The 27,554-nt window shown below is 46.7% G+C and overlaps 1 protein-coding gene across 2 annotated transcripts; it reads right to left on the minus strand.

Moving 5' to 3' along the window:
• Positions 1–24: 24 nt before the first annotated feature.
• Positions 25–27,324, minus strand: LOC139532812 (uncharacterized). 2 transcript variants are annotated; one of them, XM_071330892.1, is made up of 9 exons: positions 24,297–27,324; positions 17,053–17,217; positions 16,368–16,493; positions 13,356–13,496; positions 13,144–13,271; positions 10,927–11,059; positions 10,591–10,756; positions 822–3,153; positions 25–791 (listed from the first exon to the last, which is right to left on the minus strand). In XM_071330892.1, the coding sequence occupies exons 1-9, from the start codon at positions 24,508–24,510 to the stop codon at positions 462–464; spliced, it is 3,735 nt and encodes a 1,244-aa protein (XP_071186993.1). In that variant the 5' UTR covers positions 24,511–27,324; the 3' UTR covers positions 25–461. The 2 variants fall into 2 exon arrangements, with proteins under 2 accessions (XP_071186993.1, XP_071186992.1); XM_071330891.1 differs by having other exon boundaries at positions 25–3,153.
• Positions 27,325–27,554: the final 230 nt, after the last annotated feature.

The raw sequence follows: 27,554 nt of genomic DNA on the forward strand, positions 1-27,554 counted from the left end.
AACAACAATACAATAACTACAAGATAAGGGATTGAGCTTCTTTAATCTGATAAAGAGCAGAGGTTCATTTGACTCGGTTGTCATAGCTACAGTTTAAGTCCTGATATTATTGCTTCACATTGTTTTCCACGAAAATCCCATTCTAAAGATTAGGCTTAGTCAATGTTTAACACCGCTGTTCTGTTTGTCTTTCCACTGTTACAGTACGGACGACACACACACACGCACGCACACACACACTACTCTACTGAGAGCATTACACAGCTTCTGAGTAATCACCACAAGTAGAGCGTAGGCTGCTTCCTGCAACACCACAGCTTTCAGAGGACAGCAACACATGGGATAGCTAGCATGACCTTGAAGGAGTGTTGTGTTTCACTGTGAGGAGAGAGAAAGTTCAGAAAGCTTTTATCTTTCACAGACGGACGCATCACTGAAGTCAGAGTGAGTGAACGAGTGACTTAGAAATTAAAGGTATCTGTGAATCGGATGATTTTGGGTTTATAAATCAGTTTCGCTGAAGGGTCGCCGTAGTTTAACGTCCTGTACTTTGGTCTCTCCTGCTTTTCTGTCTGTAGTCTTTCTGGCTCTGCAACACTTGAACCACTCATAGTGATGACATCATCTTTGTGTGACATCTCAGCGCTACCCTGCCCCTCCCCCTCCTGACATGTCACCTCCCCCTCCCCACTTTGCAGTGCCATGGGGACATTTACTTCCTGTTTGGCTTCATGTGGGCGGGGCTCCTGATTGGACGTTGTGGGCGCTGATGGCAGGAAGCAAAGGTCAAGATCAGGGGTTGTGGGGACAGAGGTCATGACATCAGGGGTCGTAGATTCAGAAGGTGAGGGTGAGAGGCTGGTGTTATGGGCCTGGCCCAGTTCCGATGGTTCTGATTCTGAGCCGTGGGCCCCCCTAGGGATGGGGTATCTGGGCTGGCCTCTCTGGGTGGACCGGGGTTGGGGTGGATCCATGTACTGTTTTCTCCAGGGGTAGGAGAGATGTGAGCCTTCCAGGGTCCTGGTTTTGGACCCTAACCCTGAGTATTTCTGTGCTGGTGGATCCACAGAGGAAGCTAGGGCCCACACAGGAGGACAAGGGAGCAGCGTTGCCAGGTACCCAGACTGCAAGGCCTCTACCTCAGGTATCCCTACCTGGGGTGCTGGGGGAGACCACTGGACCACTGCAGCAGAGCAGAGCAGTTCTACCTGCACATAGCTGAGCTCCTGTACCTTTAATTCCTGACCTGTAACCTGTGCCTTGACCTCTTGACCTGAAACTTCAACTTCACTGTCTTGATCAGGATCCCGATTCTCCTGATGTGAAGCGTGTACCACCACTTCCTGACCCACTGAAGCCTTAACTTCAATGTTTTCACTCTGAACCTTTAGCTCCTTGTCAAACTCTGAACCATGGCCTTCTAAACTTTGACCTGAGCTAACAATCTGTTCTTGGTTCGTATCCTGAATCTCTACCTGTTGGTTCGTACCAAGAGTCTCTACCTGTTGGTTCATACCCAGAGTCTCTACCTGTTGGTTCAAACCCAGAGTCTCTACCTGTTGGTTCATACCCAGAGTCTCTATCTGTTGGTTCAAACCCAGAGTCTCTATCTGTTGGTTCAAACCCAGAGTCTCTACCTGTTGGTTCAAACCCAGAGTCTCTACCTGTTGGTTCAAACCCAGAGTCTCTACCTGTTGGTTCATACCCAGAGTCTCTATCTGTTGGTTCATACCCAGAGTCTCTACCTGTTGGTTCAAACCCAGAGTCTCTACCTGTTGGTTCAAACCCAGAGTCTCTACCTGTTGGTTCATACCCAGAGTCTCTACCTGTTGGTTCAAACCCAGAGTCTCTACCTGTTGGTTCATACCTAGAGTCTCTACCTGTTGGTTCAAACCCAGAGTCTCTACCTGTTGGTTCATACCCAGAGTCTCTACCTGTTGGTTCATACCCAGAGTCTCTACCTGTTGGTTCATACCTAGAGTCTCTACCTGTTGGTTCAAACCCAGAGTCTCTACCTGTTGGTTCATACCCAGAGTCTCTACCTGTTGGTTCAAACCCAGAGTCTCTACCTGTTGGTTCATACCCAGAGTCTCTATCTGTTGATTAGCGCCCCAAACTTCTACCTCCTTAATTGAATCCTGAATCTGACCTTCAGCTTCTTGATCTGAACCCGGACCCCTTATCTGCTTATTGACTACAGAGTGACCTTTCACTTTCTGATTCCAGTTCCTCCCTTTTCTGTGTTGAGGTGAATCCTTCAGAGCAGCTACTGTCTTCTCTGACCCTCTATCTCCTCCCTGCACTCCAGAGGGGTTCTCTTCCCTCTGCTGTCCCCAGCCTTTACTCTTAACCTGCTGCTTCACTGAACTCTGACCTTTGACGGGTTGACCTGGTTGACCTGAGCACTGTTGTCCCTCTTCTTCCTGACGACTCACTAATTCTTTGACACGACCACCGGTCCCTTTGACTTTACCAGGTGAGCTGGTACCAGGAGAAGAGCTTTTCTTCAGGCAACTCACGTCACTTCCCCGTTGCACCGTCGCCATGGTTTCAAACTTGTCCATTATGGCAGACAGTAGCTGCCCCTTGCCGATCGGTCGGGGTCTTTTCGACGCTCCTCCACCCTGTGTGGCCCCTCCCCTCTCCTTCTGCGTTGCTGCGGCAAACCTGGCCAGCACATCCTTAACAGTGTTCCCCTTTCTCACTCCACGTCCTGTTTTGGGAATGCAGCCCTCAACCTGTCCACTAGGGGTCTCTCTGATCCCACAGCCTCCCCCTCTACCCTCTCTGGAGGACAGTGCCAGGGCCCCCACCTCACGGCGGTGAGTGAGCGGAGGGTTGGGGGTGTTCCTCAGGAACTTGGCCTGGAGAAGCTGGAAGGAGGTGAGGCGCCTTGAGACGTCGCCCCCTGCTGGTCGACCTCCACACCTGCTGAGCTGGGGCACCTCCAACCCCACACTGACCTCCAGCCATAACCTCTCAGGGGGCCTCGCGGTGGGGCTCCGGCTGGGCAGGTCCTGGGTTAAGTAGTGGAGCAGGCTCTCCAGAACCCCTCTGAGCTCCGGGCGGGTCATCCGGTCCCAAACCAGCTTCTTCAGGGCGCTGGTGTCCACAATGAGGCCTGATGGCCCTGCATTCGCTGCTCTCTCTGCTCTGTAGGGAAACAGAAGGGCCTAGCTTTGTTCTCAGGACAGAACAGGGACCATAGAAATAGAATCTAGATTATATTTCTATGACGGAAACATCCTGTGATAGGGCTGACTAACCTCGACCATCTCTGTACTACTATAAGCTCTACCATCTCTGTACTATAACCTCCACCATCTCTGTACTATAACCTCTACCATCTCTGTACTATAACCTCTACCATCTCTGTACTACTATAACCTCTACCATCTCTGTACTATAACCTGTACCATCTCTGTACTATAACCTGTACCATCTCTGTACTATAACCTCTACCATCTCTGTACTATAACCTCTACCATCTCTATACTACTATAACCGCTACCATCTCTGTACTATAACCTCTACCATCTCTGTACTATAACCGCTACCATCTCTGTACTACTATAACCTCTACCATCTCTGTACTATAACCTCTACCATCTCTGTACTATAACCTCTACCATCTCTGTACTACTATAACCTCTACCATCTCTGTACTATAACCTCTACCATCCCTGTACTATAACCTCTACCATCTCTGTACTATAACCTCTACCATCTCTGTACTATAACCTCTACCATCTCTGTACTATAACCTCTACCATCTCTGTACTACTATAACCTCTACCATCTCTGTACTATAACCTCTATCATCTCTGTACTATAACCTCTACCATCTCTATACTACTATAACCTCTACCATCTCTGTACTATAACCTCTACCATCTCTGTACTATAACCTCTACCATCTCTGTACTATAACCTCTATCATCTATGTACTATAACCTCTACCATCTCTATACTACTATAACCTCTGCCATCTCTGTACTACTATAACCTCTACCATCTCTGTACTACTATAAACTCTACCATCTCTGTACTATAACCTCTATCATCTCTGTACTATAACCTCTACCATCTCTATACTACTAAAACCACTACCATCTCTGTACTATAACCTCTACCATCTCTGTACTATAACCTCTACCATCTCTGTACTACTATAACCACTACCATCTCTGTACTATAACCTCTACCATCTCTGTACTATAACCTCTACCATCTCTGTACTACTATAACCTCTACCATCTCTGTACTATAACCTCTACCATCTCTGTACTATAACCTCTACCATCTCTGTACTATAACCTCTATCATCTCTATACTACTATAACCTCTGCCATCTCTGTACTATAACCTCTATCATCTCTGTACTATAACCTCTACCATCTCTGTACTATAACCTCTACCATCTCTATACTACTATAACCTCTGCCATCTCTGTACTACTATAACCTCTACCATCTCTGTACTACTATAACCTCTACCATCTCTGTACTATAACCTCTATCATCTCTGTACTATAACCTCTATCATCTCTGTACTATAACCTCTACCATCTCTGTACTACTATAACCTCTACCATCCCTGTACTATAACCTCTACCATCTCTGTACTATAACCTCTACCATCTCTGTACTATAACCTCTACCATCTCTGTACTATAACCTCTACCATCTCTGTACTACTATAACCTCTATCATCTCTGTACTATAACCTCTACCATCTCTGTACTACTATAACCTCTACCATCTCTGTACTACTATAACCTCGACCATCTCTGTACTACTATAACCTCTACCATCTCTGTACTATAACCTCTATCATCTCTATACTACTATAACCTCTACCATCCCTGTACTATAACCTCTACCATCTCTGTACTATAACCTCTACCATCTCTGTACTACTATAACCTCTACCATCTCTGTACTATAACCTCTACCATCTCTGTACTATAACCTCTACCATCTCTGTACTACTATAACCTCTACCATCTCTGTACTACTATAACCTCGACCATCTCTCTACTACTATAACCTCTACCATCTCTGTACTACTATAACCTCTACCATCTCTGTACTACTATAACCTCTACCATCTCTGTACTATAACCTCTATCATCTCTGTACTATAACCTCTACCATCTCTGTACTATAACCTCTACCATCTCTGTACTACTATAACCTCTACCATCTCTGTACTATAACCTCTACCATCTCTGTACTATAACCTATACCATCTCTGTACTACTATAACCTCTACCATCTCTGTACTATAACCTCTACCATCTCTGTACTATAACCTCTACCATCTCTGTACTACTATAACCTCTACCATCTCTGTACTATAACCTCTACCATCTCTGTACTATAACCTCTACCATCTCTGTACTACTATAACCTCTACCATCTCTGTACTACTATAACCTCTACCATCTCTGTACTATAACCTCTACCATCCCTGTACTATAACCTCTACCATCTCTGTACTATAACCTCTACCATCTCTGTACTACTATAACCTCTCTCATCTCTGTACTATAACCTCTACCATCTCTGTACTATAACCTCTACCATCTCTGTACTACTATAACCTCTACCATCTCTGTACTACTATAACCTCGACCATCTCTGTACTACTATAACCTCTACCATCTCTGTACTATAACCTCTATCATCTCTATACTACTATAACCTCTACCATCTCTGTACTACTATAACCTCTACCATCTCTGTACTATAACCTCTACCATCTCTGTACTATAACCTCTACCATCTCTGTACTACTATAACCTCTACCATCTCTGTACTACTATAACCTCTACCATCTCTGTACTATAACCTCTATCATCTCTGTACTATAATCTCTACCATCTCTGTACTATAACCTCTACCATCTCTGTACTACTATAACCTCTACCATCTCTGTACTATAACCTCTACCATCTCTGTACTATAACCTCTACCATCTCTGTACTACTATAACCTCTACCATCTCTGTACTATAACCTCTACCATCTCTGTACTATAACCTCTACCATCTCTGTACTACTATAACCTCTACCATCTCTGTACTATAACCTCTACCATCTCTGTACTATAACCTCTACCATCTCTGTACTACTATAACCTCTACCATCTCTGTACTACTATAACCTCTACCATCTCTGTACTATAACCTCTACCATCTCTGTACTATAACCTCTACCATCTCTGTACTACTATAACCTCTACCATCTCTGTACTACTATAACCTCTACCATCTCTGTACTACTATAACCTCTATCATCTCTGTACTATAACCTCTACCATCTCTGTACTATAACCTCTACCATCTCTGTACTACTATAACCTCTACCATCTCTGTACTACTATAACCTCTACCATCTCTGTACTACTATAACCTCTACCATCTCTGTACTACTATAACCTCTACCATCTCTGTACTACTATAACCTCTACCATCTCTGTACTACTATAACCTCTACCATCTCTGTACTATAACCTCTACCATCTCTGTACTACTATAACCTCTACCATCTCTGTACTATAACCTCTACCATCTCTGTACTATAACCTCTACCATCTCTGTACTACTATAACCTCTACCATCTCTGTACTATAACCTCTACCATCTCTGTACTACTATAACCTCTACCATCTCTGTACTATAACCTCTACCATCTCTGTACTACTATAACCTCTACCATCTCTGTACTATAACCTCTACCATCTCTGTACTATAACCTCTACCATCTCTGTACTACTATAACCTCTACCATCTCTGTACTACTATAACCTCTACCATCTCTGTACTACTATAACCTCTACCATCTCTGTACTATAACCTCTACCATCTCTGTACTTCTATAACCTCTACCATCTCTGTACTACTATAACCTCTACCATCTCTGTACTACTATAACCTCTACCATCTCTGTACTATAACCTCTACCATCTATGTACTATAACCTCTACCATCTCTGTACTACTATAACCTCTACCATCTCTGTACTACTATAACCTCTACCATCTCTGTACTACTATAACCTCTACCATCTCTGTACTATAACCTCTATCATCTCTGTACTACTATAACCTCTACCATCTCTATACTATAACCTCTATCATCTCTGTACTATAACCTCTACCATCTCTGTACTATAACCTCTACCATCTCTGTACTATAACCTCTACCATCTCTGTACTATAACCTCTACCATCTCTGTACTATAACCTCTATCATCTCTGTACTATAACCTCTACCATCTCTGTACTATAACCTCTACCATCTCTGTACTATAACCTCTACCATCTCTGTACTATAACCTCTACCATCTCTGTACTACTATAACCTCTACCATCTCTGTACTACTATAACCTCTACCATCTCTGTACTACTATAACCTCTACCATCTCTGTACTACTATAACCTCTACCATCTCTGTACTATAACCTCTATCATCTCTGTACTATAACCTCTACCATCCCTGTACTATAACCTCTACCATCTCTGTACTATAACCTCTACCATCTCTGTACTATAACCTCTACCATCCCTGTACTACTATAACCTCTACCATCTCTGTACTACTATAACCTCTACCATTTCTGTACTATAACCTCTATCATCTCTGTACTATAACCTCTACCATCTCTGTACTATAACCTCTACCATCTCTGTACTACTATAACCTCTACCATCTCTGTACTATAACCTCTACCATCTCTGTACTACTATAACCTCTACCACCTCTGTACTATAACCTCTACCATCTCTGTACTATAACCTCTACCATCTCTGTACTATAACCTCTACCATCTCTGTACTATAACCTCAACCATCTCTGTACTATAACCTCTACCATCTCTGTACTATAACCTCAACCATCTCTGTACTATAACCTCTACCATGGACAATGAATTCTTTATACATGACAGAATATTAATTCCTTGTTCAGTACATTAGCTGCAGCAGCAGATTTAGGGATGATTTACATTTCCAGTGAGTGTTCTAGCAGTGTAGGACTGTTTAGTTGATCTGTCACAGGGACTGTTTAGTTGATGTGTAACAGGGACTGTTTAGTTGATCTGTAACAGGGACTGTTTAGTTGATCTATAACAGGGACTGTTTAGTTGATCTATAACAGGGACTGTTTAGTTGATCTATAACAGGGACTGTTTAGTTGATCTATAACAGGGACTTTTTAGTTGATCTGTCACAGGGACTGTTTAGTTGATCTATAACAGGGACTGTTTAGTTGATCTATAACAGGGACTGTTTAGTTGATCTATAACAGGGACTGTTTAGTTGATCTATAGCAGGGACTGTTTAGTTGATCTATAACAGGGACTGTTTAGTTGATATATAACAGGGACTGTTTAGTTGATCTGTAACAGGGACTGTTTAGTTGATGTGTAACAGGGACTGTTTAGTTGATCTATAACAGGGACTGTTTAGTTGATCTATAACAGGGACTGTTTAGTTGATCTATAACAGGGACTGTTTAGTTGATCTATAACAGGGACTGTTTAGTTGATCTATAACAGGGACTGTTTAGTTGATCTATAACAGGGACTGTTTAGTTGATCTGTAACAGGGACTGTTTAGTTGATGTGTAACAGGGACTGTTTAGTTGATCTATAACAGGGACTGTTTAGTTGATCTATAACAGGGACTGTTTAGTTGATCTATAACAGGGACTGTTTAGTTGATCTGTAACAGGGACTGTTTAGTTGATGTGTAACAGGGACTGTTTAGTTGATCTATAACAGGGACTATTTAGTTGATCTATAACAGGGACTGTTTAGTTGATCTATAACAGGGACTGTTTAGTTGATCTATAACAGGGACTGTTTAGTTGATCTGTAACAGGGACTGTTTAGTTGATGTGTAACAGGGACTGTTTAGTTGATCTATAACAGGGACTGTTTAGTTGATCTGTAACAGGGACTGTTTAGTTGATGTGTAACAGGGACTGTTTAGTTGATCTATAACAGGGACTGTTTAGTTGATCTATAACAGGGACTGTTTAGTTGATCTATAACAGGGACTGTTTAGTTGATCTGTAACAGGGACTGTTTAGTTGATCTGTAACAGGGACTGTTTAGTTGATATATAACAGGGACTGTTTAGTTGATCTATAACAGGGACTGTTTAGTTGATCTGTAACAGGGACTGTTTAGTTGATATATAACAGGGACTGTTTAGTTGATCTATAACAGGGACTGTTTAGTTGATCTGTAACAGGGACTGTTTAGTTGATCTATAACAGGGACTTTTTAGTTGATCTATAACAGGGACTGTTTAGTTGATATATAACAGGGACTTTTTAGTTGATCTATAACAGGGACTGTTTAGTTGATATATAACAGGGACTGTTTAGTTGATCTATAACAGGGAGGTGGGGGTAAGTAGAGAAGAGAGAGAAACAGACTATTGGTGGTTTCTAGGGTCCTGGTACAGTGAGGTGGCTATATCCCAATTATCTATCCTTCCTCCCAGAGTGTGCACGTGTTCACTTCCCTTCACTGATTTGAAAGGAAATGACTGGTATAAGAAATATGGTGGACAGAATATGGTGGTGGAGTGCACACTTCGGCAGAAAGGAGATAGTATTGGGACACGTCACCGGTGTTAGTTAGGATTGACCTCTGACCTCTACAGCATTATAAAGACAGTAGCAAAGAGAGACGCGGACCTCAGAGGTGACATATAGATATCCACTTTAATCTGATAATAACACAATTATTATCATGACAGGCACCATGTCACTCGTGGTGAATCCACAGCAGACAATAATAAACCAGAACATGAGATGAGTGCAAATAACAGACTAAGAGTGGATCCCAAATAGAACCCTAGTGCACTACCTTTGACCTGGGCCCATAGGGTTCGGGTCAGAAGTAGTGCACTATATAGGGAACATATACTATATGGGGGGACAGACTAATAACAAGCCTGTTGTTTAAATCTCATTTACACAGGACCGTCTTCTTTGTCTACAATCACATGTTTTAAACCCAGGACTGGTGTATGTACAGTAGGTAGGGATGTTAGTTCATCCATGTTCATCTATAGATGAGAACACGTTGGGCCTCTGGAATCTATGGAATAGTTACATTACATATCCGGTTTAGGAGTTCTGATTCTGATTCTGATTCTGATTCAGTTCCAAATGAATGACTTTAGTTTGTTTTAGAAACACTTAATGGAACTGGACCGGAACTATTCCAGAGACCCCAGCAGCAGCAGTTGAGAGAGAGACAGAGAGGAGGGTACAGGCCGGGCTAGGGGGGCTGCAGTGCTGTGGGATAGGTAGGTAGCAGAGGAGGCTGGTAGGAGGAGATATAGAAGGACAGGCTCATTGTAATGGCTGGAATGGAATAAATGGAACAGTATCAAGCATATGTATTCCCCTTCAGCCATTACATTGAGCCGTCTTCCTATAGCTCCTCCCACCAGCCTCCACTGGTAGGTAGGTAGGTGAGCAGCCAGTAGCCAGCCATGGTGGAGTCATTCATGTGTAGTTCCTATGTCGGCCAGAAGAGGGCGATGTGGGCAGGGTGGTGTTGTTACTTTTCTGTGCTCCTCTCTGCGGAGGCTGCCTTGTACAGCTCGGCTCCGAGCTCCTCCAGCCGCGTGCGTCGGTCCACATCCTGGTGCAGCCCTTCAGGGACCTGGGACAGGCCGAACAGGAGACCGTACAGACAGCCTGCTATCAGTCCTGTGGCACTGCTCTCCCCTGGGGGACACAATGACTAGGTCAGAGAAGATACTACTGGCAAGTACACACACACACACACACACACACAAATAAATATACAAACACAACAAGAACACACACACACCTACACAACTCTTATATAGACTACTTGCACGGACAACAAACAAATGCACACACACACAGCCCACCTCCGTGGAACATGGCGCGGCGGCAGAGCTGGGTCCAGTCGGAGCCTGAGGCCAGGAGAGCATCGTAGGCTATCATGGGAGCATCATGACCCCTCCGTCCAGCCCGGCCCTCTGAGCTCCAGCGCTTATACACCTGGAGAGAGGAAAACACACCTGAGTTAAATACTTCTACACCTGGAGAGAGGAGAACACACCTGAGTTAAATACTTCTACACCTGTAGAGAGGAAAACACACCTGAGTTAAATACTTCTACACCTGGAGAGAGGAGAACACACCTGAGTTAAATACTTCTACACCTGGAGAGAGGAGAACACACCTGAGCTAAATACTTCTACACCTGGAGAGAGGAGAACACACCTGAGTTAAATACTTCTACACCTGGAGAGAGGAGAACACACCTGAGTTAAATACTTCTACACCTGGAGAGAGGAGAACACACCTGAGTTAAATAATTCTACACCTGGAGAGAGAACACACCTGAGTTAAATACTTCTACACCTGGAGAGAGGAGAACACACCTGAGTTAAATACTTCTACACCTGGAGAGAGAACACACCTGAGTTAAATACTTTTACACCTGGAGAGAGGAGAACATACCTGAGTTAAATACTTCTACACCTGGAGAGAGGAGAACACACCTGAGTTAAATACTTCTACACCTGGAGAGAGAACACACCTGAGTTAAATACTTCTACACCTGGAGAGAGGAGAACATACCTGAGTTAAATACTTCTACACCTGGAGAGAGGAGAACACACCTGAGTTAAATACTTCTACACCTGGAGAGAGGAGAACACACCTGAGTTAAATACTTCTACACCTGGAGAGAGGAGAACACACCTGAGTTAAATACTTCTACACCTGGAGAGAGGAGAACACACCTGAGTTAAATACTTCTACGCCTGGAGAGAGGAGAACACACCTGAGTTAAATACTTCTACACCTGGAGAGAGGAGAACACACCTGAGTTAAATACTTCTACACCTGGAGAGAGGAGAACACACCTGAGTTAAATACTTCTACACCTGGAGAGAGGAGAACACACCTGAGTTAAATACTTCTACGCCTGGAGAGAGGAGAACACACCTGAGTTAAATACTTCTACGCCTGGAGAGAGGAGAACACACCTGAGTTAAATACTTCTACACCTGGAGAGAGGAGAACACACCTGAGTTAAATACTTCTACACCTGGAGAGAGAACACACCTGAGTTAAATAGTTCTACACCTGGAGAGAGGAGAACACACCTGAGTTAAATACTTCTACACCTGGAGAGAGGAGAACACACCTGAGTTAAATACTTCTACACCTGGAGAGAGGAGAACACACCTGAGTTAAATACTTCTACACCCGGAGAGAGGAGAACACACCTGAGTTAAATACTTCTACACCTGGAGAGAGGAGAACACACCTGAGTTAAATACTTCTACACCTGGAGAGAGGAGAACACACCTGAGTTAAATACTTCTACACCTGGAGAGAGTAGAACACACCTGAGTTAAATACTTCTACACCTGGAGAGAGTAGAACACACCTGAGTTAAATACTTCTACACCTGGAGAGAGGAGAACACACCTGAGTTAAATACTTCTACACCTGGAGAGAAGAGAACACACCTGAGTTAAATACTTCTACACCTGGAGAGAGTAGAACACACCTGAGTTAAATACTTCTACACCTGGAGAGAGTAGAACACACCTGAGTTAAATACTTCTACACCTGGAGAGAGTAGAACACACCTGAGTTAAATACTTCTACACCTGGAGAGAGGAGAACACACCTGAGTTAAATACTTCTACACCTGGAGAGAGGAGAACACACCTGAGCTAAATATTTCTACACCTGGAGAGAGGAGAACACACCTGAGTTAAATACTTCTACACCTGGAGAGGAGAACACACCTGAGTTAAATACTTCTACACCTGGAGAGAGGAGAACACACCAGAGTTAAATAATTCTACACCTGGAGAGAGGAGAACACACCTGAGTTAAATACTTCTACACCTGGAGAGGAGAACACACCTGAGTTAAATACTTCTACACCTGGAGAGAGGAGAACACACCTGAGTTAAATACTTCTACACCTGGAGAGAGGAGAACACACCTGAGTTAAATACTTCTACACCTGGAGAGAGGAGAACACACCAGAGTTAAATACATCTGTCAAATATCTTTAAATATCCAGTTTGCCAGGTAGAATGGAACCAATAGATGACCTTGTCTGTCTCCTCAGCGTTGTAGGTGTCAGGAAACAGTGGCTTGTTCTGCCCCTCCTCCTCCACGCCTCTCTCCTCCAGGTAGAACTGCCACTTAGCCTCGAAGTAGAACCACTTCTCCTGGTACTCTGCAGTGGACACAACATACACCACCATTTAATCACACACACACACAGTCTATTTCTCTCACACACACACACACACACACACACCTGCCATGTGGCGTATGGTCTTCTTACAGTACTCCTCGGCCTTGGGGAGGACCTTCATGAGGTCGCGACCCCAGGTCACCAGCGGTTTGCCCTGCACCGCGTACGACGCAAACAGAGCCGTGGTCAGAGAGCCCAGGAAACCTGTTGGAATCAGCCAGGTCAGTATTATGTGATTATAGATGGTAATACCAGGTAAATCCAGTGAACCTGCTCCCAGACCTGTTGCTGTTGTCTTGCCTTTAGGTGTCGGTGAGACACTAACCTCGTCCCCAGGCTAATCACTAGAGCAAGACAACACAAACAGATGTGGGACCAGGCTAGTTAAATAGCAGGCTATACTATAATGTCTAGCCTATGGTACCTGTAGGGTGGTTGGGTCATGGTCTATGGTACCTGTAGGGTCATGGTGTATGGTACCTGTAGGGTGGTTGGGTCATGGTGTATGGTACCTGTAGGGTGGTTGGGTCATGGTGTATGGTACCTGTAGGGTGTATGGTACCTGTAGGGTGGTTGGGTCATGGTGTATGGTACCTGTAGGGTTGTTGTGGGTCATGGTGTATGGTACCTGTAGGGTGGTTGGGTCATGGTGTATGGTACCTGTAGGGTGGTTGTGGGTCATGGTGTATGGTACCTGTAGGGTGGTTGGGTCATGGTGTATGGTACCTGTAGGGTGGTTGTGGGTCATGGTGTATGGTACCTGTAGGGTGGTTGTGGGTCATGGTGTATGGTACCTGTAGGGTGTATGGTACCTGTAGGGTTGTTGTGGGTCATGGTGTATGGTACCTGTAGGGTGGTTGGGTCATGGTGTATGGTACCTGTAGGGTGTATGGTACCTGTAGGGTGGTTGTGGGTCATGGTGTATGGTACCTGTAGGGTGGTTGGGTCATGGTGTATGGTACCTGTAGGGTGTATGGTACCTGTAGGGTGGTTGGGTCATGGTGTATGGTACCTGTAGGGTTGTTGTGGGTCATGGTGTATGGTACCTGTAGGGTGGTTGTGGGTCATGGTGTATGGTACCTGTAGGGTTGTTGGGTCATGGTGTATGGTACATGTAGGGTGGTTGGGTCATGGTGTATGGTACCTGTAGGGTGGTTGGGTCATGGTGTATGGTACCTGTAGGGTGGTTGTGGGTCATGGTGTATGGTACCTGTAGGGTGGTTGGGTCATGGTGTATGGTACCTGTAGGGTGGTTGTGGGTCATGGTGTATGGTACCTGTAGGGTGGTTGGGTCATGGTGTATGGTACATGTAGGGTGGTTGGGTCATGGTGTATGGTACCTGTAGGGTGGTTGGGTCATGGTGTATGGTACCTGTAGGGTGGTTGTGGGTCATGGTGTATGGTACCTGTAGGGTGGTTGGGTCATGGTGTATGGTACCTGTAGGGTTGTTGTGGGTCATGGTGTATGGTACCTGTAGGGTGTATGGTACCTGTAGGGTGGTTGGGTCATGGTGTATGGTACCTGTAGGGTGGTTGGGTCATGGTGTATGGTACCTGTAGGGTGGTTGTGGGTCATGGTGTATGGTACCTGTAGGGTGGTTGGGTCATGGTGTATGGTACCTGTAGGGTGGTTGGGTCATGGTGTATGGTACTTGTAGGGTGGTTGTGGGTCATGGTGTATGGTACCTGTAGGGTGGTTGTGGGTCATGGTGTATGGTGTATGGTACCTGTAGGGTGGTTGTGGGTCATGGTGTATGGTACCTGTAGGGTGGTTGTGGGTCATGGTGTATGGTACCTTTAGGGTGGTTGGGTCATGGTGTATGGTACCTGTAGGGTGGTTGGGTCATGGTGTATGGTACCTGTAGGGTGGTTGGGTCATGGTGTATGGTACCTGTAGGGTGTATGGTACCTGTAGGGTGGTTGGGTCATGGTGTATGGTACCTGTAGGGTTGTTGTGGGTCATGGTGTATGGTACCTGTAGGGTGTATGGTACCTGTAGGGTGGTTGTGGGTCATGGTGTATGGTACCTGTAGGGTGGTTGTGGGTCATGGTGTATGGTACCTGTAGGGTGTATGGTACCTGTAGGGTGGTTGGGTCATGGTGTATGGTACCTGTAGGGTGGTTGTGGGTCATGGTGTATGGTACCTGTAGTGTGGTTGTGGGTCATGGTGTATGGTACCTGTAGGGTGTATGGTACCTGTAGGGTGGTTGGGTCATGGTGTATGGTACCTGTAGGGTGTATGGTACCTGTAGGGTGGTTGTGGGTCATGGTGTATGGTACCTGTAGGGTGGTTGTGGGTCATGGTGTATGGTACCTGTAGTGTGGTTGTGGGTCATGGTGTATGGTACCTGTAGGGTGTATGGTACCTGTAGGGTGGTTGGGTCATGGTGTATGGTACCTGTAGGGTGGTTGGTTCATGGTGTATGGTACCTGTAGGGTGGTTGGGTCATGGTGTATGGTACCTGTAGGGTGGTTGGGTCATGGTGTATGGTACCTGTAGGGTGGTTGTGGGTCATGGTGTATGGTACCTGTAGGGTGGTTGGGTCATGGTGTATGGTACCTGTAGGGTGGTTGTGGGTCATGGTGTATGGTACCTGTAGGGTGGTTGTGGGTCATGGTGTATGGTACCTGTAGGGTGGTTGGGTCATGGTGTATGGTACCTGTAGTGTGGTTGTGGGTCATGGTGTATGGTACCTGTAGGGTGTATGGTACCTGTAGGGTGGTTGTGGGTCATGGTGTATGGTACCTGTAGGGTGGTTGGGTCATGGTGTATGGTACCTGTAGGGTGTATGGTACCTGTAGGGTGGTTGGGTCATGGTGTATGGTACCTGTAGGGTGGTTGGGTCATGGTGTATGGTACCTGTAGGGTGTATGGTACCTGTAGGGTGGTTGGGTCATGGTGTATGGTACCTGTGGGGTGGTTGGGTCATGGTGTATGGTACCTGTAGGGTGTATGGTACCTGTAGGGTGGTTGGGTCATGGTGTATGGTACCTGTAGGGTGGTTGGGTCATGGTGTATGGTACCTGTAGGGTGTATGGTACCTGTAGGGTGGTTGGGTCATGGTGTATGGTACCTGTAGGGTGGTTGTGGGTCATGCGCCCCGTCTCAATGCTGACCTCCACTAGGTTGTCTATCCTCTCAGGCTGCCAGTACTTCATCCCCACACACATGGCCTTGGTGGCTGCTCCAAACCCAGAACCTGGAGAGAACCCACCAGAACAATAACCACATGGTGAGAACCCATCAGGACAATGACCACATGGAGAGAACCCATCAGAACCCACCAGAACAATAACCACATGGTGAGAACCCATCAGGACAATGACCACATGGAGAGAACCCATCAGAACCCACCAGAACAATGACCACATGGTGAGAACTCATCAGGACAATGACCACATGGAGAGAACCCATCAGAACCCACCAGAACAATGACCACATGGTGAGAACCCACCAGGACAATGACCACATGGAGAGAACCCATCAGAACCCACCAGGACAATGACCACAGGGTGAGAACCCATCAGAACAATGACCACATGGTGAGAACCCATCAGGACAATGACCACAGGGTGAGAACCCATCAGAACAATGACCACATGGTGAGAACCCACCAGGACAATGACCACATGGTGAGAACCCACCAGGACAATGACCACATGGAGAGAGAAAGAGAGAGACGGCACATGTGCAGGTTGAACTGAACCCTACTAAACCATGTCACCATCACACCTCACACATCTGTTGTGACCTCTGACCTTTCTCATTGAAGGGCGTGTGCCAGGCCAGCAGGAAGTTGTTGGGTTTGAGGTGAGCACATCCCTCCACGGTGACTGGGTCAGGAGGGCGACCCTGGAGAGACGCCATGGCCTCAACATACACCCTGACCAGCTCCCTGTAGAGGTCCTCCAAACACCAGTAGTCTGGAACAACACAGAACACATCACCGTTTATACATAGTTAACGCACAACAGTTTACACACAGCATAGTTACCGCACCACAGTTTACACACAGCATAGTTAACGCACAACAGTTTACACACAGCATAGTTACCGCACCACAGTTTACACACAGCATAGTTAACGCACCACAGTTTACACACAGCATAGTTAACGCACCACCGTTTACACATAGTTAACACATCACCGTTTACACACAGCATAGTTAACACATCACCGTTTACACACAGCATAGTTAACACATCACCCTTTACACATAGTTACCGCACCACAGTTTACACACAACATAGTTAACACACCACAGTTTACACACAGCATAGTTAACACACCACAGTTTACACACAGCATAGTTAACGCACCACCGTTTACACATAGTTAACACATCACCGTTTACACACAGCATAGTTAACACATCACCGTTTACACACAGCATAGTTAACACATCACCCTTTACACATAGTTACCGCACCACCGTTTACACACAGCATAGTTAACACACCACCGTTTACACACAGCATAGTTACCGCACCACCGTTTACACACAGCATAGTTACCGCACCACAGTTTACACACAGCATAGTTAACGCACCACAGTTTACACACAGCATAGTTACCGCACCACCGTTTACACACAGCATAGTTAACGCACCACCGTTTACACACAGCATAGTTACCGCACCACCGTTTACACACAGCATAGTTACCGCACCACCGTTTACACACAGCATAGTTACCGCACCACCGTTTACACACAGCATAGTTAACGCACCACAGTTTACACACAGCATAGTTACCGCACCACCGTTTACACACAGCATAGTTACCGCACCACCGTTTACACACAGCATAGTTACCGCACCACCGTTTACACACAGCATAGTTACCGCACCACCGTTTACACACAGCATAGTTACCGCACCACCGTTTACACACAGCATAGTTACCGCACCACCGTTTACACACAGCATAGTTACCGCACCACCGTTTACACACAGCATAGTTACCGCACCACCGTTTACACACAGCATAGTTGACGCACCACCGTTTACACACAGCATAGTTAACGCACCACCGTTTACACACAGCATAGTTAACGCACCACAGTTTACACACAGCATAGTTAACGCATCACCGTTTACACACAGCATAGTTACCGCACCACCGTTTACACACAACATAGTTACCGCACCACCGTTTACACACAGCATAGTTAACACATCACCGTTTACACACAGCATAGTTAACGCACCACAGTTTACACACAGCATAGTTAACGCACCACAGTTTACACACAGAATAGTTAACGCACCACAGTTTACACACAGCATAGTTAACGCATCACCGTTTACACACAGCATAGTTACCGCACCACCGTTTACACACAGCATAGTTAACGCACCACAGTTTACACACAGCATAGTCACCGCACCACCGTTTACACACAGCATAGTTAACGCACCACAGTTTACACACAGCATAGTTACCGCACCACCGTTTACACACAGCATAGTTACCGCACCACCGTTTACACACAGCATAGTTACCGCACCACCGTTTACACACAGCATTGTTAACGCACCACAGTTTACACACAGCATAGTTACCGCACCACCGTTTACACACAGCATAGTTAACGCACCACAGTTTACACACAGCATAGTTACCGCACCACCGTTTACACACAGCATAGTTAACGCACCACAGTTTACACACAGCATAGTTACCGCACCACCGTTTACACACAGCATAGTTAACGCACCACAGTTTACACAACAGCAAATCGATCAGTCTGGAAGCTTGTCATTAAATACACCTGCAAAGGGCCAACTATGCATCATGATGCATATTGTGAAAAGTTAACATTCCCATTCCCACTCTCTCTCTCTCTCTCTCTCTCTCTCAATTTCAATTTCAATTCAATTCAATTCAAGGGGCTTTATTGGCATGGGAAACATGTGTTAACATTGCCAAAGCAAGTGAGGTAGATATTATACAAAAGTGAAATAAACAATACAAATTAACAGTAAACATTACACATACAGAAGTTTCAAAACAATAAAGACATTACAAATGTTATATTATATATACACAGTGTTGTAACAATGTACAAATGGTTAAAGCACACAAGTTAAAATAAATAAGCATAAATATGGGTTGTATTTACAATGGTGTTTGTCCTTCACTGGTTGCCCTTTTCTTGTGGCAACAGGTCAGAAATCTTGCTGCTGTGATGGCACACTGTGGAATTTCTCCCAGTAGATATGGGAGTTTATCAAAATTGGATTTGTTTTCAAATTCTTTGTGGATCTGTGTAATCTGAGGGAAATATGTCTCTCTAATATGGTCATACATTGGGCAGGAGGTTAGGAAGTGCAGCTCAGTTTCCACCTCATTTTGTGGGCAGTGTGCACATAGCCTGTCTTCTCTTGAGAGCCATGTCTGCCTACGGCGGCCTTTCTCAATAGCAAGGCTATGCTCACTGAGTCTGTACATAGTCAAAGCTTTCCTTAAGTTTGGGTCAGTCACAGTGGTCAGGTATTCTGCCACTGTGTACTCTCTGTTTAGGGCCAAATAGCATTCTAGTTTGCTCTGTTTTTTTGTTAATTCTTTCCAATGTGTCAAGTAATTATCTTTTTGTTTTCTCATGATTTGGTTGGGTCTAATTGTGCTGTTGTCCTGGGGCTCTGTGGGGTGTGTTTGTGTTTGTGAACAGAGCCCTAGGACCAGCTTGCTTAGGGGACTCTTCTCCAGGTTCATCTCTCTGTAGGTGATGGCTTTGTTATGGAAGGTTTGGGAATCGCTTCCTTTTAGGTGGTTGTAGAATTTAACGGCTCTTTTCTGGATTTTGATAATTAGTGGGTATCGGCCTAATTCTGCTCTGCATGCATTATTTGGTGTTCTACGAGTATTCTCTCTCTCTCTCTCTCTCTCTCTCTCTCTCTCTCTCTCTCTCTCTCTCTCTCTCTCTCTCTCTCTCTCTCTCTCTCTCTCTCTCTCTCTCTCTCTCTCTCTCTCTCTCTCTCTCTCTCTCTCTCTCTCTCTCTCTCTCTCTCTCTCTCTCTCACTCTCACTCTCACTCTCACTCTCACTCTCACTCTCTCACACACACACACACACACACACACAGAGAGAGTGGTTGGTAGTCAGACACTGTCTGTCCGTGGGGGGTGGTGGCATGTTTGACGTACCAGCCAGATGAGAGTCTATGTCTATGTTTAGATGTTCAGCCTGCTGTGCTTACATTATACCATGTGATCTGCTGGGGCGGGGGGGAGAGGCTCCACACGTGTGAGTCATGGGTTTGTGCATATGCTTGTGTGGTGTGTGTGTGTTTGTCACCTTTGTTTCAGGAGCAGAGGGCTTTGGGGATGAACCAGACGGGTGTCAGGGAGAGAGGGATGGGGTGTTCCAGTCAGTGTGGGCTTAAGTAACTGAATGAAAATCATTCATTCCGTCTTCTCATCCTAGTTTACCAGACAAGACAAGCGGTGTGAATACCCTTCACTACACTGTCTACCTCCTAAATAGAACCCTATTCTCTACACTGTCTACCTCCTAAATATAACCCTATTCTCTAAATGGCACCCTCTATTATAGTTCATTACTTCTGACCAGGGCCCATCTGGCTCGGGTCAAACGTGGTGCACCATGTGGAATAGGCCCTAGTCAGAAATAGTGGACTATGGGAAAAGAGTACCATTTGGAACAGAACCTGTGTTTAGAACCAGTTGCCTGCAATCTAACCGGTCATGTCTTGATGTATCATCTCTGAAGCCCTTTCCCCTTGTTCCAGGACAATTGTTCCTCTCCGTCTCTTTTTCATGGTCCTTCGAGCCGGATAGGGTTGTGTACATCCCTACTTTATCAAGGAGGGGTTTGATGTTGGGTACTTGTTGCTGTTTGACCTATGCTTTGTTACACATCAGGTTTGATATTCACAAAGCATCTCAAAGTAAGAGCACTGATCTAGGACCATTTCTACATGTTAGGTCATAATGAAAAAGATGACATGGACAGACAACATCCTTCTTGGGATGCTTTAAAAATACATGCCCAGAATCTGTTCTCATGATACATAGGCTGGCCTAGGCTGTAATAAAGGCCTATACTTGCGTAGGCCAAGATATACATTGACATCCCCCTCTTCTCTCTGTCCCCTGTGGTAGATGGATCAGGGACGGTGTGTATCAAGCGTTTCAGAGTAGGAGTGCTGATCTAGGATCATTTCCTATCTGTCCATTCATTATAATCTAACAAGAAACACGGATACCACATCAGTACTCCTACTCTCAGATGTTTTGTGAATATGGACCCAGATCAGAGTTTATAACATAGGCCTTTACCTGCGTGGGCCAAAACTAGATACACTGAAATCTTCTTCCCCTCTTCCTCTCCTCCCCTCTCCTCTTCCTCTTCCTCTCCCCTCCCATCACCCTCCTCCTCTCCCCTCCCCCTCCTCCCCTCCTCCTCTCTACTCCCCATCTCCCCCTGTCCTCCCTCCTCCTCTCCCTCTCCTCATCTCCTCTCCTCTCCCCCTCTCCCCTCCTCCTCCTCTCCTCTTCCTCTCCTCACCTCCTCCCCTCCCCACCTCCTCCTCTCCCCCTCTCCTCCTCCTCTACCCCCCACCTCCTCCTCCTCTCCTCTCTATGAGCTGTGCTATAGATCAGATGAGTATTGTTTGCTTCCAGCTCCTGTCAGTGTCAGTGATTCATGGTGGTTCTCTGGCCTGACTTGGTGAGAGTCCCAAATTACACCCTATTCCTTATATAGTGCACTACATTTAACCAGAGTCTTATGGAGTGGGAGCCTGGTCTAAAGTAGTGCACTACATAGGGAATAGGGTGCCATTTGGGACACATCCCAGGCTGTGTTGTTGGAATGCGGCTAAGCAGCAGGCTTATCCGTAAGGCTGTCATCTCTCTACAGGAGCACTGCTGGCTTTGAACACAATCCACTGGCCAAATACGATACAGGATCACCAAGGGGGATAGCTACTGTGATGTGATGAGACCTGGTCTCTCTATTGTTCTCCTCTGCCTGAGGACAGGCTCATGTTCTCCTCCCTAGTTCTATTTTGGACTTATCTGATCTGGCAGCTCCAGACGTCCAGGCCAGCGGTCGGTAGGTGACATGCGTGTTGTCCTGTCAGGTTGTCCATCTATAGAACTCCAGCCTGGTCCCAGATCTGGTCCTGTTGTCTTGCTAACTCCCAGTTGTGTAAAGTACTTCAAGTAAAAATACTTCAAAGTACTACTTAAGTAGTTTGTACTTACGTAGTCTGTACTTTAATTTACTATTTATATTTGACAACTTTTACTTCACTACATTCCTAAAGGATATTATATACTTTTTACGCCTTACATTTTGAATGCTTAGCAGGACAGAAAAAAGGTCTAATTCACACACTTATCAAGAGAACATCTCTAGTCATCCCTACTGCCTCTGATCTGGCGGTATATTTCAGCAAATATGTTTATTTTTGAAACTGAAGTACATTTAAAACCAAATACTTTTAGACTTTTACTCAAGTAGTATTTTACTGGGTGACTTTCACTTGAGTCATTATCTATTAAAGGTATTTTTTACTTTTACTCAAGTATGACCATTGGGTACTTTTTCCACCACTGTTATCTCCTGCCAATTCCATTGCCATGACCATAGGAGTTGGCAAGACAGCACAAACAGATCTGGGGGACCAAGCTAGACTCCAGGCTAGACTCCAGGCTAGACTCCTCTGATGAAGAGATGAAGAGTAGATGTGATGACATGTGAAGAAGGTGTTTGGGATTACGGCCTGCGCTGAGTCATTTCTGACTGCTATAGGGATTATGGTGTAAGCCAGGCATTGTTCGGAAGAAATATGTCCCATTGAGTGATTAGGAGTTTCCACAGAATGCTATTCTCGTCTCTCTGTAAAATCAGACTGGACAGGTGTGTGTGTGTGTGATTGAGGAGATAGGAGGTTTAGGTGGGTGAAGAGAGTAAATGAGTGAATGTGTCAGTGTGAATGAGAGAAACACCAAACTACTGGTGTTCTCACTGTCTCTGAGACCTCTACAACCATGGCAATCATTCTATTGCTATTCTATTTGAGTTCCCTTTACTCGTTTCCTTTACTAGGCTTACACAGGCACTGTATCATAGATACAGATGTATCATAGATGATAATATCATTGGAGCCAATGAGGAAGTACTATTGATTGGTCAATGTTACTGTTTAGTTAGTATACATCCCTTCTAGCATGGCCAACTAGCACCAACCCTCCAGGTCTCCTAACCCCCCAGGTCTCCTAACCCTCCATGTCCCCTAACCCTCCCTGTCCCCTAACCCTCCAGGTCCCCTAACCCTCCATGTCCCCTAACCCTCCCTGTCCCCTAACCCTCCATGTCCCCTAACCCTCCAGGTCTCCTAACCCTCCATGTCCCCTAACCCTCCCTGTCCCCTAACCCTCCAGGTCCCCTAACCCTCCATGTCCCCTAACCCTCCAGGTCCCCTAACCCTCCATGTCCCCTAACCCTCCATGTCCCCTAACTCTCCATGTCCCCTAAACCTCCATGTCCCCTACCCTCTACATCCCCTAACCCTCCATGTCCCCTAACCCTCCCTGTCCCCTAATCCTCCAGGTCCCCTAACCCTCCATGTCCCCTAACCCTCCATGTCCCCTAACCCTCCATGTCCCCTAACTCTCCATGTCCCCTAAACCTCCATGTCCCCTAACCCTCCATGTCCTCTAACCCTCCCTGTCCCCTAACCCTCCATGTCCCCTAAACCTCCATGTCCCCTAACCCTCCATGTCCCCTAACCCTCCCTGTCCCCTAACCCTCCAGGTCCCCTAACCCTCCATGTCCCCTAACCCTCCAGGTCCCCTAACCCTCCATGTCCCCTAACCCTCCATGTCCCCTAACTCTCCATGTCCCCTAAACCTCCATGTCCCCTAACCCTCTACATCCCCTAACCCTCCATGTCCCCTAACCCTCTATGTCCCCTAACCCCCATCTACCCATCCCTCCTCTAACCTCCGTGGGTATGTCCTGTCCTCACCTGTGATGAGGGCCTCCGCGGTGGTCATGTGCATCAGGGCTCCATCGCTGAGGGGCCAGTTGTCAGGGTCCAGTTTCAGAGCCCCAAGGCCCCCCAGAGAGGCCAGCTCTTCCTGGATCTGTGGCCCAGAGGGGCAGCTCTCCCAGCGGCCCTTACGGTAGCCCAGGGCGTCCCCCACCCCCGCTAGGACCATACCAGCCTGGAACTTCTCCATGAGGGTTAGGGTTCAAGATGCCCACCAACCCGGACTAAAACAAAGGACTGTAATGTAGGTTTCAACAGGAAGACTAGTTCAGTTTCAGTCCTTCTCTATACCGACTGGGGGGGACACAGGCTCCAGGTAGACAGTCTCTCTACGGGTTATAGAGGACACAGGCTCCAGGTAGACAGTCTCTCTACGGGTTATAGAGGACACAGGCTCCAGGTAGACAGTCTCTCTACGGGTTATAGAGGACACAGGCTCCAGGTAGACAGTCTCTCTACGGGTTATAGAGGACACAGGCTCCAGGTAGACAGTCTCTATGGGTTATAGAGGACACAGGCTCCAGGTAGACAGTCTCTCTACGGGTTATAGAGAACACAGGCTCCAGGTAGACAGTCTCTACGGGTTATAGAGGACACAGGCTCCAGGTAGACAGTCTCTCTACGGGTTATAGAGAACACAGGCTCCAGGTAGACAGTCTCTATGGGTTATAGAGGACACAGGCTCCAGGTAGACAGTCTCTCTACGGGTTATAGAGGACACAGGCTCCAGGTAGACAGTCTCTACGGGTTATAGAGAACACAGGCTCCAGGTAGACAGTCTCTCTACGGGTTATAGAGGACACAGGCTCCAGGTAGACAGTCTCTACGGGTTATAGAGAACACAGGCTCCAGGTAGACAGAGTCTCTCAGAAACAGTCTGACTCCCAAGATACTATAGTCCTCTTCTAGAAGCCTGAGATAGTGTTCCTCTGGTTAAACAGACAGAGCTTCTAGAAGCCTGAGATAGTGTTCCTCTGGTTAAACAGACAGAGCTTCTAGAAGCCTGAGATAGTGTTCCTCTGGTTAAACAGACAGAGCTCCTAGAAGCCTGAGATAGTGTTCCTCTGGTTAAACAGACAGAGCTTCTAGAAGCCTGAGATAGTGTTCCTCTGGTTAAACAGACAGAGCTTCTAGAAGCCTGAGATGGTGTTCCTCTGGTTAAACAGACAGAGCTTCTAGAAGCCTGAGATAGTGTTCCTCTGGTTAAACAGACAGAGCTTCTAGAAGCCTGAGATGGTGTTCCTCTGGTTAAACAGACAGAGCTTCTAGAAGCCTGAGATGGTGTTCCTCTGGTTAAACAGACAGAGCTTCTAGAAGCCTGAGATAGTGTTCCTCTGGTTAAACAGACAGAGCTTCTAGAAGCCTGAGATGGTGTTCCTCTGGTTAAACAGACAGAGCTTCTAGAAGCCTGAGATAGTGTTCCTCTGGTTAAACAGACAGAGCTTCTCCTCAGCCTGCTGGCAAACTAAAACAGTCCACTGTCCGTCTGGTCCACCTATCCTCAGGGGACGTATAAGGGTCTCCGACGCTGTCACACGCTGTGTTGCTCTCTGGTCTGGTAATCTAATGGTCTAGTGGTGTGTCCTTCCTAAACTGGATGGGGTCGTGGTTGGATCTCTCTTTTTAACTGTGAACGGTAGCAGTCCAGTTCAGTCCCCACCCCCATAGCTCTGAGCTCATCTATCAGCCTAATCACCAGTCACTCTCTCTCACTCAGTCTAACACACAAGGACACACACATCTTTATCAGCAGCCTCTGTGTGTGTGTAGAGGCACTGGGCTGCGATCAGGTGTCTCCTAAAAAGGCAATACCCTCGTCCCCAGAATTCCAGGGCTACAGCCAGGGCTGGAGGGTTAGAGGGCTGGATTAGAGGGCTGGAGGAAGGGAGGGTAGGAGGGTTAGAGGGCTGGAGGAGGGGAGGGCTGGAGGATTAGAGGGCTAGAGGAGGGCTAGAGGGCTGGAGGATTAGAGGGCTAGAGGAGGGCTAGAGGGCTGGAGGAAGGGAGGGTGGGATGGTTAGAGGGCTGGAGGAGGGGAGGGCTGGAGGATTAGAGGGCTAGAGGAGGGCTAGAGGGCTGGAGGAAGGGAGGGTGGGATGGTTAGAGGGCTGGAGGATTAGAGGGCTAGAGGGCTGGAAGAGGGTCAGACTTCGGTTTCCAAACTTCGGCTTGCCTCCAGAACAATTTTTGTGTGCCCAAACAGCTGAAAAAAACAGGGCTGGTGGGTTAGAGAACTGGAGCTCCAGGGTTATAACCAGGGCTGGAGGGTTAGAGGACTGGGGCTCCAGGGTTATAACCAGGGCTGGAGGGTTAGAGGACTGGGGCTCCAGGGTTATAACCAGGGCTGGAGGGTTAGAGGACTGGGGCTCCAGGGTTATAACCAGGGCTGGAGGGTTAGAGGACTGGGGCTCCAGGGTTATAACCAGGGCTGGAGGGTTAGAGGACTGGGGCTCCAGGGTTATAACCAGGGCTGGAGGGTTAGAGAACTGGAGCTCCAGGGTTATAACCAGGGCTGGAGGGTTAGAGGACTGGGGCTCCAGGGTTATAACCAGGGCTGGTGGGTTAGAGGACTGGAGCTCCAGGGTTATAACCAGGGCTGGAGGGTTAGAGGACTGGAGCTCCAGGGTTATAACCAGGGCTGGAGGGTTAGAGAACTGGAGCTCCAGGGTTATAACCAGGGCTGGAGGAGGAGAGGACTGGGGCTCCAGGGTTATAACCAGGGCTGGAGGGTTAGAGGACTGGGGCTCCAGGGTTATAACCAGGGCTGGAGGAGGAGAGGACTGGGGGGATGGATGGGAGGCTCTGTGTCAGATGAACCAGTAGGTCTAGTGTTGAGACCCCTTCCTTCCTTCCCTCCCCACTGGGGCAGGATAAGAACCAGTAGGTCTAGTGTTGAGACCCCTTCCTTCCTTCCCTCCCCACTGGGGCAGGATAAGAACCAGTAGGTCTAGTGTTGAGACCCCTTCCTTCCCTCCCCACTGGGGCAGGATAAGAACCAGTAGGTCTAGTGTTGAGACCCCTTCCTTCCCTCCCCACTGGGGCAGGATAAGAACCAGTAGGTCTAGTGTTGAGACCCCTTCCTTCCCTCCCCACTGGGGCAGGATAAGAACCAGTAGGTCTAGTGTTGAGACCCCTTCCTTCCCTCCCCACTGGGGCAGGATAAGAACCAGTAGGTCTAGTGTTGAGACCCCTTCCTTCCCTCCCCACTGGGGCAGGATAAGAACCAGTAGGTCT

Source organism: Salvelinus alpinus, chromosome 10, assembly GCF_045679555.1.
Source record: "Salvelinus alpinus chromosome 10, SLU_Salpinus.1, whole genome shotgun sequence".
NCBI lineage: Eukaryota > Metazoa > Chordata > Actinopteri > Salmoniformes > Salmonidae > Salvelinus > Salvelinus alpinus.